The sequence below is a fragment of the Hyaena hyaena genome, unplaced genomic scaffold (assembly GCF_003009895.1).
Source record: "Hyaena hyaena isolate Hyena2069 unplaced genomic scaffold, ASM300989v1 scaffold_2489, whole genome shotgun sequence".
Taxonomy (NCBI): Eukaryota; Metazoa; Chordata; class Mammalia; order Carnivora; family Hyaenidae; genus Hyaena; species Hyaena hyaena.
This window is the reverse complement of record NW_024083121.1, coordinates 16,724-32,819: the sequence shown is the minus strand read 5'-3', so window position 1 is coordinate 32,819 and position 16,096 is coordinate 16,724. Positions and strand designations below refer to the sequence as shown.

The window sequence follows — 16,096 nt, the reverse complement described above, 5'->3', positions numbered from 1 at the left end:
TTTTCATTATCACCCAGAGTCCATTGTGCATATTAGGGTTTACTGTTGGTGTGTACTTTCTGGGTTTGAACAATTCATCATACATAATACAGTATCACACAGAATATTTTCACTGCCCTAAAAATTCTCTGATTCCATCTATCCATCCCTCCCTTGGTCCCGCATTGCCTTCGGATCACCGATCCTGTTACTGTCTCAGTAAGTTTCACCTTTCCAGAATGCCATATAGCTAGAATCCTACAGTGTGAATCCTCTTTACTTATTTATTTATTTTTAATTTTTGAGAGAGACAGAGCATGAGCGGGAGAAGGGCAAAGAGAGAGGAGACACAGAATTGGAAGCAGCTTCACGCTCTGAGCTGTCAACACAGAGCCCGACGGGGGGCTTGAAGTCACGAGTTGCAAGATAATGACCTGACCTGAAACTGGATGCTCAACCGAATGAAGCACCCAGGTCCCCCAGTATGACGCCTCTTCAGATTTTCACTTATGCACTTAAGGTTCCTCAATGGCTTTTCATGGCTTCATAGTTCATTACTCTTTATTAAAAATTTTTTTTGATGTTTATTCATTTTTGACAGAGAGACAGAGGACAAGTAGGGAAGGGGCAGAGAGTGAGAGGGAGATGCAGAATCTGAAGCAGACTCTAGCCCTCAGCCATCAGCACAGAGCCTGACATGGGGTTCTAAACCACATACCACGAGATCATGAGCTGAGCCGAAGTTGCATGCTTAACCCACTGAGCCGCCCAGGCACCCCCACATGTATCCATTCACCCACTAAGGAGACATCTTGGTTTCTTCCAAGTTTTGGCAATTTTGAATAAGATGCTAGAAACCATTACACGCAGATATATGAGTGGCCCTGTTGTCAACTTCACTGGGTAAATATGAAGGAGCACAGTTGCCAGATTGCATGGTAAAAGTTTAGTTCTGTAAGAAAGTGCCCAAGTGTCTTCCAAAGTGGCTGCAGTGTTCTCACCATCAAGGAATGAGAGTTCTCCTTGTCCCACACCCTCTCCGGCAAGTGCTGTTTTTAGCGTTTCGATTCCTCTAAGAGGTGTGTGGTGGCATCTGGTGAGGAGTTTTGCATCTGTGTCCGTGAGACACTGGGTCTGAAGTTTTCTTTACTTCTCGTGGCTTTGTTTGGTTTGGGTATCAGGTTAGTGCTAGCCTCTTAGAAGGAGTTGGAGTTTATTCCCTCTGTCTCTCTCTCTCAGAGAGATTATAGAAAATAGGTAACAGTTTCTTCCTTAAATATTGAGCAGAGGGCACCAGAGAGCCTATTTCAGGGTGCTGCATTCTGTTTTAGAAAACATTCCAAAAACAGAATGATTCGATTTCAAGACTGATTCAACTTGGATTCAACTGAAATTATTGATTGAGTTTCTTCCGTCCTTTATCTCTTTCTGCTCTTAGTCCTGTAACTCATAATTGACAGCTTTGGTGGTTGTCCCACAGCTGTGTGGTCTGTCTTCTTTTCTTTCCCAGGCTTTTCTCTTTGTTTTTTTTTTCCCCCAGTTTTGGAGATTTTTCTGAGATATCTTCATGTCAGATTCTTTGGTTAGCTATGTGCAGTCTACTGATAAGCCTACTGAAGCATTCTTCATTTTTGTTACACTTGTGATCTCTAGGATTTGGGGGTGAGGGAGAGGAGTTATTTCCATCTTAGTTTACATAGCCCGCCTGTTCCTGCATGCTGTCTAATTTATCCAGTACAGCCCTTAGCATCTTTTTTTTTTTAATGTTTTATTTATTTCTGCGAGAGAGAATGAGCAGAGGAGGGTCAGAGAGAGGGAGACACAGAATCTGAAGCAGGCTCCAGGTCTGAGCTAGTGGTCAAGCACAGGGCTTGAACCCACAAACTGAGAGATCATGACCTGAGCCAAAGTCTGACCCTTAACCGACTGAACCATCCCGGCGCCACAGCCCTTAGCATCTTAATCACATTGGTTTTAAATTCCTAGTCTCATGCTTCCACATCCCTGTCTAGTCTGAACCTGGTTTGAAGGCTTGTTGGGTCTCTGCAGACTTTTTGCATTCATCACGCCTTGTGATACGGTCTGGAGGTCTATGTGTGAAGTACTCCGTGAACAGGACTGGTGTACATGGGAGCAGCATTAGTGGGGGAAGAAGGGGACTGTTATGTAGTCCACGACTAGGTGTCCATATGGTTTTGACTTGTTTTATGCCTGGAACAGTGTTATGATTTGTTTGGCACTGTAACTTTCTTTTTAACCTTTGAATTCTTTATGAGTGGATCTTCACAGTTCCTGAGATTGAGAAGTTTTGTTTGTAGGTTAAATAATTTTTTTTTTTATTGAACATAATTACTGACATAAAATAGAGATCTCAGTCTTTCCGTGAGTTTGTGTTTCTGGACTGGACAGGATGGATAGAGTGGCCTGGAGTTGGGTACTTCCCTTCCCTCTGTTCACCTAGGGTCTGGTAAATCCTGAGCAAGTTAGGCTCTGCTTCAATGGTGTGCATACTGGTTTGATATGTAGATCCATTCGTTGATGACAAGAATGAATGTTTTTAGCTCTTGGAGCAAGATGGCGGGGGGCTAGGCTGGAGTGACTCTGGGGCAGCCACATCTTTCTCGCCAGGATCTCGCCACCTTGGATGTTAGCTAGTTGACCCCACTTTCACACGAAGTTATCAGCAGACAAGCAACGATTAACATAGGTACAATTGGTCATGTAGCTCATGGGAAGTCCACAGTTGTGAAAGCTATTTCCGGAGTCCACACAGTCAGGTTCAAAAATGAACTAGAAAGAAATATTACAATCAAGCTTGGATATGCTAATGCTAAGATTTATAAACTTGATGACCCAAGTTGTCCTCGGCCAGAATGTTACAGATCCTGTGGAAGTAGTACACCTGATGAGTTTCCTACGGACATTCCAGGGACCAAAGGGAACTTCAAATTAGTCAGACACGTGTCCTTTGTTGATTGCCCCGGCCACGATATTTTGATGGCAACTATGCTGAACGGTGCGGCCGTGATGGATGCAGCCCTTCTGCTGATAGCTGGTAATGAGTCTTGTCCTCAACCTCAGACATCTGAACACCTGGCTGCTATAGAAATCATGAAACTGAAGCATATTTTGATTCTACAGAATAAAATTGATTTGGTAAAAGAAAGTCAAGCTAAAGAGCAGTATGAACAGATCCTTGCATTTGTACAAGGTACAGTAGCAGAAGGAGCTCCTATTATTCCAATTTCTGCTCAATTGAAATACAATATTGAAGTTGTCTGTGAGTACATAGTGAAGAAAATTCCAGTACCCCCAAGAGACTTTACTTCAGAACCCCGACTTATTGTTATTAGGTCCTTTGATGTCAATAAACCCGGCTGTGAAGTTGATGACCTTAAGGGTGGTGTAGCTGGTGGTAGTATTCTAAAAGGAGTGTTAAAGGTGGGCCAGGAGATAGAAGTCAGACCTGGTATTGTTTCCAAAGATAGTGAAGGAAAACTCATGTGTAAACCAATTTTTTCCAAAATCGTGTCACTCTTCGCAGAGCATAATGATCTTCAGTATGCTGCTCCAGGAGGTCTTATTGGAGTGGGAACAAAAATTGACCCCACTTTGTGCCGAGCTGACAGAATGGTGGGACAGGTACTTGGTGCAGTTGGAGCTTTACCAGAGATCTTCACAGAATTGGAAATCTCCTATTTCCTACTTAGACGGCTTCTTGGTGTACGCACGGAAGGAGACAAGAAAGCAGCAAAGGTGCAAAAGTTGTCTAAGAATGAAGTGCTCATGGTGAACATAGGATCCCTGTCAACAGGAGGGAGAGTGAGTGCAGTGAAGGCCGATTTGGGCAAAATTGTTCTGACTAATCCTGTGTGCACAGAAGTAGGAGAAAAAATTGCTCTTAGCCGAAGAGTTGAGAAACACTGGCGTTTAATTGGTTGGGGCCAAATAAGAAGAGGAGTGACAATCAAGCCAACAGTAGATGATGACTGAAGAATTCCAGTTAAATAATACATTTGGATGGAGTCAGAATTTCTCTTTACAACCTAGGGGTATATTTTCATAGCAGTACTGGGAAATTAATTTCACAGCTCATTACCTTAGTGGCAGCTGTAAGGTTATTCTCAATTTTTGGTGATGAAAATTTAACCTCTACTGCTAAATTAGGGTCTACAATAAATGTAAGAATTGGCATAATGTTGGATTGAATCTACATTTTAGCAGAAATTAATCATTCTCAGATAATGTCTAATTTATACATGATTACAGGTTTGAAATGAAACTGCTACAACCAGCCTTTGCTGTAGCACACATACCAGCAAACCTGTTTGAAATAAAGATTTTCTTCCTAAAAAAAAAAAAAAAAAGAATGAATGTTTTTAGAAGGAAAGTGTTTTGACAAAAGAATGAGGTCACTTGTATCAAGATGTCATCAGCTCATCTGTTCTCACCAATAAGAACTCAGGAGCCCCGCTGCTGAGGGGTCCTGCTGGGACTTCTCAATAAAAACATAGGAAGGAGCAAGTATGGCTAAGGGGCATTTAGAACAAAACTGTGGAGAGTTGGTGAAGACCATCCCCGAGTGTTGGGTCAGGCAAGGCTAACTGCTCATCTGAATAGCTCTCCAAAGACCTTAGGGCATTAGCTCCTGCCATGGTACAGGTGACTCTTTCCAGCAGTGGGGAAGACCACATGGCCTCGAAGGAGACCCTCTTGCCCATCAACACCAGCAACATCACTCCCTAGCAACATGTTCTAGCAACACGGGGCTTTTCCTGTTGTGCTGGTGGCTGGACATCAGCTGTGGGTTGGCTGTCTCTCCAGAGTCCTAACTCAAAAAAGTTTTGCCTCAGTTAAATGTGGACGTTATTCCTTTTATCTCCTTATGCCTGCTACGGTAGTGTGATTAATTGATCATTGATTTGGGTATGTTATTTTCTCCATTGGCTTACTAAGAGATTGTCTTATATGTTACTAGCTTGTGAAATTTCCACAGTGAACCTCTGTTAAATAAAGACAGATTCAGTCCCTGAGCATTACTTTGCCCTGAATCAAAACAGATAGTTTATCCTGCAAGCTGACTTTGCAGAGAACAGTGCTTTGGCATATTTGAAAATGGTTTCTTTAGGGGAGTCTCACTGGCTCAGTCAGTAGAGCATGTGGGCTCATGTTTCAAGCCCCACTGGAACATAGAACTTACTTAAAAAGAAAACACAAAATAAAAAACAGGTAATGTTTCAAAAAGGAAAAAGAAGAACATGGTTTCTTTTCTTTTCTGCTGTTGGAAGCACAGGATTTTCTCCCGGCACAGAAGGTCACAGAACATCACAGGATACTCACTGTGAGAACCAGGTCGAACTCCAGGAGGTGAAGCTCCACCAGGGTGTGGGACTGTCCAAAGGGCTGGGTTCCCCAGGAGTTTTCCTTCTCAGATTTTTTTTTTAAATAGTTCATCGTCAAGTTGGTTTCCATATAACACCCAGTGCTCATCCCCACAAGTTTCTCTCTCAGATTTGTCCCCACTGAGACGCCAGCAATTGGGCACATACAGTTCGGTCTTCCTACCCCAGCACGGCTCCCACTGATTCCACACATGCATTTCTGCTTCCATAAGATGTGATCTCTGTGTCTGCTGGTCTCAGTTGTGGGACAGCAATTCTCCCTGTGACCACAGTTATTTTTGGAATCGAAAAAGAGTGTGTTAGTTTGTTCAGCTTTTTCCTTGTTAGGATGTAGTGACGAATTCCAGTTTCTTACATGCTGGACCAAACCCAGAAGTAACCCTGTTACCCTTCCAATTTCTTCCTTCTGAAAAAATTAAATTACCCATACAACGACACTGCAGTGGGGTTGAATTTTTTTGTTCCCCCAAATTTCATATGTTGAAATCCTACATCATAGAAAGGTGATGGTCTTAGGAGGTGGGGCCTTTGGGACATGCTTGAGTCCTGAAGGGGGAGCCTTCCTGAACGGGATTAGTGCCCTCTCGGAGGCTGCAGAGAGATCCATGGCTCCTTCCACCGCGTAGAGGACGCAGAAAAAGTCAACGCTCCAAGGAGAGCCCTCATCCCACCATGCTGACACCCTAGTCTCCAACATCCAGTCTCCAAGACTGTGAGAATTAAATTTTTGTTGTGTGTAAACTACCTAGTCCGTGGTATTTTCTTAGAGCGGCCTGAACAGGCCAAGCCACATTTTATCATTTCTTCTGCTGATTTTCAAACATAAACAAAAGAGGAAAACACTTGTAATGAAGCAAGATGAAGCTTCCCCAGTCTTCCACCATTTCTTGTCATTTCATAGCCATTTTTGTTTGATCTCTCCTCACATACACTGGTAGGTTACTTAGACACATGTAATGCAGAAGAACGCATGGAAGATACATTTTTAAAATGTAAGAGCTTCGTTCATAATTCCAATAGCCATCATACAACATGTATTTTCAATCTGATAAATATATTCTTAATGCTCAAATTTCTCAATTGCCTCAAAAATGTTGTTTTTTAAGCCATATTTATTGCAACTAGGGCCCAGAATGTATCCTGACACCCTACAGTTGCTGTCTCAAAAGTTACGTTAGCCCACGGGTCCCACTTGCCTTTTTTTTATTATTTGTGAAGTTCCTGAGGCGTTTGCTCACCAGAGTTTGCCACCACCTTCCTGGGTGCAGCCCAGTGAATCTCTGATGCTATTCAGCTGGTCACACTGACCCTTAATCCTGCACACTAGATAGTGGTGACATGGGTGATGAGGCTTTTCCCCTGCAGGCATGGGTGATGGTGACTGGTGGGGACATAAAACAATCTCCCCCCACCCACAGATCCACTCCACATTCGTATTTGATATGCGTGTTCACCAACACTGCCACGGAATTAATTCTGCCTCTGCCTACCTGAAGATTTATCAGATCCCACAGGAGTGTCCCCTTCACATGTCTTTCTCAAATCCAGGTTGTCACCTGTGCTTCACGGTGATTGGCTATAAATGAGAGGCTCCCATGAGCCCTCCTCTTGCTGGGGTGGCTCACAGAACTCAGGCAAATACGTTTACAGGCAGATGAAGAACAGAAGGGATCCAGAATATACCCTGATGTCCTATAGTCCCTCTAGGGGGACTGACGGGGAGGTGCAGTAGGGTCCCCAGTGCAGGAGCTTTTGTCCTCATGGACCTGAGGTGCCCCTTCCCCCCACCCAAGCATGTTTACAGACCTGGAGGCTCCTCACATCTCCTTTTCAAGAGTTTTTATAGAGGTTTTATATCTAGGTTCCACCACACACACACTCTCTCTCTCCTGGATATCATTGGTGGGGCTGTAAGTTCTAATCCTCTATTTCTCTTGTTTCTAATGACCATTCCCCATTTTGAGTGTATTTAGGGCCCCCACCCTAACACAGTCCTCAGCACAAATTCAGTTGTGCTCACAAGAGGGCTCCATTATGAATGACACAAGATACTCCTATTACTAAGGATATGATAACTGTTTCAGGAAGTCTGTGCCAGGAACAGTGCAAGGGGACCGAGACCAAATAAATGATGTCATATACCACATTATTGAATATGTATTAAACTGGAAGGTGATGTGCATCACAAGAAATCGGCTAAAGAATTGCAAAGACGTGGAAAAAAATCCACTCTGTTATAGAGATAAGCAGACAGAACTTATTGCATGCATGTTTTCACAATAAATAGAACTAGTCCTCAAGGAAGGGCACTTGACAACTTCATTTCACACATACGTTATCCTGTTACTATTACCTTTGTAATTGGGTTGACCATGTATGTTAGTTTATTAAGTTTATCCAGAGGAGAAACAAACTTTTCTATCCATATGACAGGAAGTCAGTTTTGAAACTGAACAATGCACCCACCAGGGTTAGGTTCCTATCCTCCCCCAGGAACTGATAGACCAACTATCTCCCTTGATGTCTGCATTTAAAAATATGGCTCTTGCGATCTTTCCTTTTTTTTTTTTTTTTTAAGTAGGCTCCATACCCAATGTGGAGCCCGAACTCATGACCCTCAAGATTAAGAGTTACATGCTCTACTGACTGAGCCTGCCAAGCACTCCAAGATCTTTCCATTTTAAAGAAATGGCTCCCACATGCTGAAGAAAGATAATCCTGGGTCTGTCTGTCTGTTTGTTCATTCCTTCATTCATTTATTTTTAACAGATTCTTAGAAAGTCAAATACCAAATAAAGTCTTTTGACTGATTCATCTAGTTTATTTGGTATGTTAAGTTACATGGAAAGCATTGTCAAACAACTAACAATAAACCTTCTTAGATTGTATTATGTGGGTAGCAACTATAAATGTTCAAAGAAATTATATGAAATTTCTGAAGTTTTAACATATTCTTGTATATTGTCATCATTTGGTGTTTGAATTGTTAAATTGCTGTGTGTCACAAAAATAATCAAAATTTCTTATCAACCACATTATTCCTGAGCTCTCATCAGGTCTTTAACCATGTCCATTTTGACTCATGTCATTTACAGTTATTGTTCTGATGCTCTTGCAAAATACATTTCAGCTTCAAAGAGATTGAAGGGAAAGACTTTTGAGAAATATAGGTTTCTGGTAAACTTAAGATCATCAAACTAAACTATGAATTCCCAGAACAAATGAAAAAGCTGCATTTAAACAGAACAAAAATAATAGCATGGAACTTAATGACTTAAGGAAAATGATGATTGTTTTTAATGATTCATGTTCAAAACATTTCTGGTTCTCTAATGTTTGCTTTTCCAGATTTAAGGAAAGTTTTTCTCTTAAGAGATCCACACCTACAGAAATTTGATAAAAATGTTCCTTTGTAAACAAATTAAAATGTTTATCTTTTCTCCCTCCCTGTAACTCTCCAGAATTCAGAAGCTCTCAGTGAATATTCTTCATTTTCTGGCAATTATAAATTATTCACATAAGTTCAATGAGAATCTATTCTCCTTGTAACAAGACACCCTTAGAAAGATTGGTTATATTACCCAGGCTTGGACTGGAATGTCAAAGCCTTGACTGGAATGCCATTTTTTAGAGATATTATGTTTAAGTAATCTCTACACCCAATGTGGGGCTCAAGCACATAATCCCAAGATCAAGACTGGTGTGCTCTGCTAACTGAACCAGCCAGGTGCTCGGGGAATGCCATCTTTTCTTTTTTTTTAATTTTTTAATGTTTTTATTTATTTTTGAGAGAAAGAGAGAGAGAGAGGGATCACGAGTGGGAGAAGGGCAGAGAGAGAGAGAGAGAGAGACACAGAATCGAAAGGAGGCTCCAGGATCTGAGCTGTCAGCACAGAGCCCGGTGCAGGGCTTGAACCCACAAGCTGTGAGATCATGACCTGAGCTGAAGTTGAACGCTTAACCGACTGAGCCACCCAGGCACCCTGGGGGGATGTCATCTTTAAGAAACACATGCATAGACTCAGGTATGACCAGAAAGCTTTAAGAAACTCAGATTGACCTTACAGAGCCCATGAAGCCCCTTGGGAATGTTGGCCTGATACTTTGCTTACAAAATTCCTAATAGCCTTACCAGGTGAGGAAAGAGTGCCACTTCCTGGCAGATGCAGGGACCTCAAGAAATTTGGGTGACCTCAAGAAGACAAGAATTCACCCAAATCTCCAGGTATTGCTGGTGAATCTGATGGCAAATATTTGGCTTGGCTCTTGGCTTTATTTATTTATTTTTTTTAAATGTTTTATTTATTTCTAGGAGAGAGAGAGAGAGACAGCGCGAGCAGGGGAGGGCCAGAGAGAGAGGGAGTCACAGACTGAAACAGGCTCCAGGCTCCGAGCTGGCAGTCAGCACAGAGCCCGACGCGGGGCTCGAACCCACGAACCGCGAGATCATGACCCAAGCGAAAGTCGGACGCTTAACCGACTAAGCCACCCAGGCGCCCCTTGGCTTTAAAAAGACTATTAACAATCCAATCTAAAATTCCTTATAAAAAGTTACAGCAAAACAGATTTAAAAGAAGGAAGGAAGGGGAGTGCCTGGGTGTTTCAATAGATTCAGTGTCTGACTCTTGATTTTTGTTCAGGTCATGATCTTACAGTTCGTGGGTTCGAGTCCCACATCTAGCTCTCTGCAGTTAGCTCAGAGCCCACTTCAGATCCTGTCCCCCTCTCTATTCACCCCTCCCCTGCTCACACTCGCGCGCTCTCTCTCTTTCTCTCAAAAATAAACATTTTTAAAAAGACATAATTAGGGGCACCTGGGTGGCTTAGTCGGTTAAGCGTCCGACTTTCGCTTAGGTCATGATCTCGCGGTTCGTGGGTTCGAGCCCCGCATCAGGCTCTGTGCTGACTGCCAGCTCAGAGCCCGGAGCCTGTTTCAGAGTCTGTGTCTCCCTCTCTCTCTGACCCTCCCCTGCTCACGCTGTCTCTCTCTCTCTCCTAGAAATAAATAAAACATTAAAAAAATTTTTTTAAAAGACATAATTAAATCATATACTTTGTTTTCAATGATGCACAAACTAAAGCATTAATCAAATTGAGAGTAGTATGTATGATGAAAAAAAGAACTGGTAGCCAAAATGCAAGTGGGTCATCAGGCAGACATGCCTTTCCAGGCACTACAGTCTGTTTGACAAGTCCAGTTAGTAACCCAGGAACAATTACGTGGCGTGCTCCTCTGTGAAATACTGAGTCAGTCACCACTCTCCCCACACTGATTGTTTCCATCATACCCACAGGGTTTTAATTTATAGTGGTGATGGGATGGTGGCACAGATAGGTTAATGCCTCTGCCAGAAGTTATTAACATTCTCAAGAGCAGAGGAGCACTTGAGTGGCTCAGTAGGTTCTTGATTTCAACTCACATCATTATCCCAGGGTCATGAGTTCAAGCCCCACATTGGGCCCCGTGCTGGGCCTGAAGTCTACTTGAAAAACAATTCTCAAGAGCAGGACCATGCCATGCCACACAAGGGCCACATGGGAAAGCAACAGTGTTGGTCAGAAGGAACAAAGGAGTGAAGACAGAACATGGACACAAACTTTATGGTTTCCATGAGAAAGACAAGGCAGGATAGGGTGAATCGCTTAGGGTTGGCTAGTTTGAATAATTCTGGCAGGCTTTAGGGTACAAGGTAGTCCCTAATTGTCTGTACCTGGCCTTGCATTGACACAGAGTAAGGGAAATATTGGTGTGATGTTTGACAGTTAAAGGAAGTGGTTGGGGCCATGACTTTGGACTGGTTGGTTTGCATACAAAAGGCATGCTCTCCAATGGGTTGTTTAATATCTCTAGGAATTAGCTAGCCATAGGAGAGGCAGTCTCTTCCAAGGGTGTAGGGCCCTCAAGTTGTAAACATTTTAAAACACAGAAAATACAAAGAACATGATTAATACAGACATAGATGTACATCTTCCACATAATATATCCAGCCAACAGTCCTATCCCTACGCTTTTCAATTGTCTTGTATATCATGCCAGACTAACTCTGGCATCTCAGCCTCATTAACTATGGGACTACCACTGACTCCAAGCCAGTCAACTCAACAAGTAGGATGTTAGAGTCACCTCCAGCTGCAGGAGGTAGCGCACTAAATGCAGAACCTCTAGTAACTGCACCATATCAATGAACTTGGTCCAACCTATTCATATATTCTACTCTCCTTGGTCAAACAGTCCTAGAATTCATACCTACACTTGATCCCCAGGTTTCTGATAGAATATACTAGCAAAATATCACAATCCTGGTGTGGCCATTATTTCCTCTCATTTACCTGGATCACGCTGGGTCGATACTAGTTTTAGGTTGTAATGGTGAGCCAAAGAGATTTGGCATTCCTTTACAGGCATCTGCCTCAGGTGATATTAAAAGAGGAAGGCTAGTCTCTTCAGACACCTGGTAAAAGAGACTCAGATTGATTTAGGGTTCCAAATTGTCAATTTGTTTGCATCCAACCAGATGGCCCCACTCTAAGTTTCAGAATCCCACTCTATCAGTCAATGACCTAACTTTCACATGAGAAACATTGTGAGACTATGTATTCAAAAGTCATTGTAATTCCGGGGCACCTGGGTGGCTTAGTCGGTTAAGTGTCCGACTTTCACTTGGGTCATGATCTCGCGGTTCGTGGGTTCGAGCCCCGTGTCGGGCTCTGTGCTGACTGCCAGCTCAGAGCCTGGAGCCTATTTCAGAGTCTGTGTCTCCCTCTCTCTCTGACCCTCCCCTTCTCTCTCTCTCTCTCTCTCTCTCTCTCCTAGAAATAAAATATATATATATATATATATATATATATATATATATATATGGAAGGATCTAAACACTATCTCTCCTCTCCTTACTGAGGAGGGATTATCATTCCTTCTGGTGATTGCTGGGACTGTTGTGCATGAGGAATTGATGATATGTTGGGAAAAAAAAGTTGTGAAATGCAAATTGCAGAGAGCCATTAATAATGACTATGTAGTTATTCAAAGATAGTGATAGAAATAGCTCTGGGGAAATATTAATGGTCGGTGGAAAAAAGTTAAGACCTCAGACAATTTTTATCAGGACACACTGAAGTTAGAAGAAACAGGAGTTAAGCTGGAGTGCCTGGCTGATTCAGTTTGTAGAGCATGTGACTCTTGATTTCAGGTTGTGAATTTGAGTCGCATGTTGGCCATAGAGTTTACAGAGAGAGAGAGAGAAGGAGGGAGGGAGGGAGGGAGGGAGGAAGGAAAGAAAGAAAGAAAGAAAGAAAGAAAGAAAGAAAGAAAGAAAGAAAGAAAGAAAGAAAGAAAGAAGAGTTAAGCTGAACCCAATCTTGGTATTGTGATACTTTTTAATCAGTTTTATCCTGGTGGATCTGTAGTCTTTCTCACTGTAGTTTAAATTATAATTTCATAATGACTAGTGTTACATAACTTTTCTAGGCCTAATGACCACTGATAAATGTTCTTTAATGAAGGTTTTGTTCAAATATGTTGCCTATTTTATTTTTTGTCTTTTTCTAATTGATTTCTATGATTTATGTATAGTCCTTCAGATAAGATATTCACAGATTTGTTTCTACCATCACGTGTTGCAATTTTTAAAAATTTACATCCAGGTTAGTTAGCATATAGTGCAATAATGACTTCAGGAGTAGAAATCAGTGATTCATCTCCTACTTATAACACCCAGTGCTCATCCCAAAAAGTGTCCTCCCTAATGCCCCTGCCCATTTAACCCATCCTTCCACCCACAACCCCTCGAGCAACCCTCAGTTTGTTCTCCATATTTAGGAGTCTAAGTTTTGTTCCCCTTCCTGTGTTTATATTATAAAAAAATATTTATATTTTTGCTTTCCTTCCCTTCTGTTCATTTGTTTTGTATCTTAAATTCCTCATATGAGTTAAGTCATAGGATATTTGTCTTTCTCTGACTAATTTCATTTTGCATAATACACTCTAGTTCCATCCACATTGTTGCAAATGGCAAATTTTCATTCTTTTTGATTTCTGAGTAATACTCCATTGTGTGTGTGTGTATACATATATATATCATATCTTTTTTTTAAATATTTTTATTTTATTTCTAGGAGAGAGAAAGACAGCGTGAGCAGGGGAGGGTGAGAGAGAGAGGGAGATACAGACTCTGAAATAGGCTCCAGGCTCTGAGCTGGCAGTCAGCACAGAGCCCGACGCGGGGCTCGAACCCACGAACTGCGAGATCATGACCTAAGCGAAAGCCGGACGCTTAACCGACTAAGCCACCCAGGCGCCCCTATCATATCTTTTTTTTTTTTTTTAATGTTTTTATTTTGAGAGACAGAGAGTGAGCAGGGGAGGGGCAGAGAGAGGAAGATACAGAATCTGAAGCAGGCTCCAGGCTCTGAGCTGTCAGCACAGAGTCCAACACAGGGCTCGAACCCACAGACTGTGAGATCATGACCTGAGCCAAAATTGGGAAGTCAGACGCTTAACAGACTGAACCACACAGGTGCCCCTATACCACATCTTCTTTATCCATTCATCTGTCAATAGACATTTAGGGTCTTTCTATACTTTGGCTATTGTCAATAGTGTGACTCTAAACATTGGGGTGCATGTGCCCCTTTGAATAGCACACCTGTATCTTTTGGATAAATACCTCGTAGTGCAATTGTTGGGTCATAGGGTAGTTCTATTTTTAATTTTTTGAGCAACCTCCACACTGTTTTCCAGAGTGGCTGAACCAGTTTGCATTCCCACCAGCAGTGCAAAAGCGTTCCTCTTTATAATTTTTTTTAATGTTTTATTTATTTCTAGGAGAGAGAGAGAGAGAGGGAGAGACAGCGTGAGCAGGGGAGGGTCAGAGAGAGAGGGAGTCACAGACTGAAACAGGCTCCAGGCTCTGAGCTGGCAGTCAGCACAGAGCCCGACGTGGGGCTCGAACCCACGAACCGCGAGATCATGACCTAAGCGAAAGTCGGACGCTTAACCGACTAAGCCACCCAGGCGCCCCTATCATATCTTTTTTTTTTTTTTTTAATGTTTTTATTTTGAGAGACAGAGAGTGAGCAGGGGAGGGGCAGAGAGAGGAAGATACAGAATCTGAAGCAGGCTCCAGGCTCTGAGCTGTCAGCACAGAGCCCGACGCGGGGCTCGAACCCACGAACCGCGAGATCATGACCTAAGCGAAAGTCGGAGGCTCAACCGACTAAGCCACCCAGGCACCCCAGCGTTCCTCTTTCTCCACATCCTCACCAACATCTGCTGTTGCCTGTGTTGTTAATTTTAGCCATTCTGACAGGTGTGAGGTGGTATCTCATTGTGGTTTTGATTTGTATTTCCCTGATTAGTGACGTCAAGCATTTTTATTTTGAGTTATTCCAGTGTTTTTAGGGTTATCTTTACTTTTGCTAGCAATTCCTCAATACTCCAATGTCTTAGTTAATAATCCTTTTATTAAACTTTCACTATTCAAATTAATGTGAAGGTTCTTTCTCCTGATTGAATCCTAACTAATAACAAATTGGTTCTGTCAGTAGTCTTAGTACTATCCCAACAGATAGGATTTGGGGGTTGGTTTGGCCAAGCCCTTGGGCTTGAATGAAGTGTGGAACACCTTAGCCAGTAGGAAATGGGATGCTAATGACCCATGTGTGCAGTGGCATCGTTGATTATAATGAATCCATTATAATCCATTACCTAGTGTTGATTATAATGAAGAGGCAACTGCAGCACATCCCTGGAGATTAAGTGGGTGCTGCAATGAGTATGAAAGCAGTGATGGTGACTGCAAAGAGTATGTTCTGGAAAGGATTCAAGTTCATGTTATTGCTTACAAAGAGAAAATGGTAAGCTCAAGTTCATTATCTCTCAACTCAAGTCCCAATATGAGAAAGAGAAAGTTTTTATGGTACCCTGAAAAGAAGCCCTGATTTCTGTAGCTGCAGGATTCCTATTGCTGAAAATCAAAGCATTAAATTTATGGCTTGTGGAATTACAATGACTTTTTTTTTTAATATTTTTATTTATTTCTAGGAGAGAGAGAGAGAGAGACAGCATGAGCAGGGGACGGTCAGAGAGAGAGGGAGACACAGACTCTGAAATAGCCTCCAGGCTCTGAGCTGGCAGTCAGCACAGAGCCCGACGCGGGGCTCGAACCCACGAACCGCGAGATCATGACCCAAGCGAAAGTCGGACGCTTAACCGACTAAGCCACCCAGGCGCCCCTAGATCCTTCCTTTATACATGCACTCTGAGAATGTTGTAACAATTGTCACGTAACAAAACAATTTAATAAGTTATTCTCCGTTTGAGATAGATGTCAGATTAGCAAAGGATTTTAATGTATCTTAAGAAATGAAGAAATACTAAATGGATGAACACTGTTGCTTTGTGATTTGGATACAATCACTGAAAATGCAGGCAGCAACAATGTTCTCTGTGGGTATCAGTTGCAGAGATAACTGTTTGTCCTCCTACTTCTAGGGCGGCCAGAACATCACTGTTTTTTCTAAGTCTGACTATAGATACAGAGTTACAAAATCGACTAACGCTTCTGACTACATGCATTTGAATATCCAGAAAATGATAATCACATTGTTGCTAAGAGCTGAAAGAGGCTGTGTCCATTTAAATTGGTAGCATTTAAGAACAGTGAAGTATTTTAGCCTAAGGGAGAATTCTGAGCTTCCTGGAGTCTTAAATAATG

The 16,096-nt window shown here is 42.2% G+C and overlaps 1 protein-coding gene across 1 annotated transcript; it reads left to right on the top strand.

Moving 5' to 3' along the window:
• The first annotated feature begins 2,553 nt into the window (after positions 1-2,553).
• Positions 2,554-4,333, top strand: LOC120227549 (eukaryotic translation initiation factor 2 subunit 3-like). Its single transcript, XM_039225641.1, is given in 1 exon segment — positions 2,554-4,333. A coding segment is annotated over 1 exon segment (1,419 nt). The 3' UTR covers positions 3,973-4,333.
• The last annotated feature ends 11,763 nt before the right edge of the window (positions 4,334-16,096 follow it).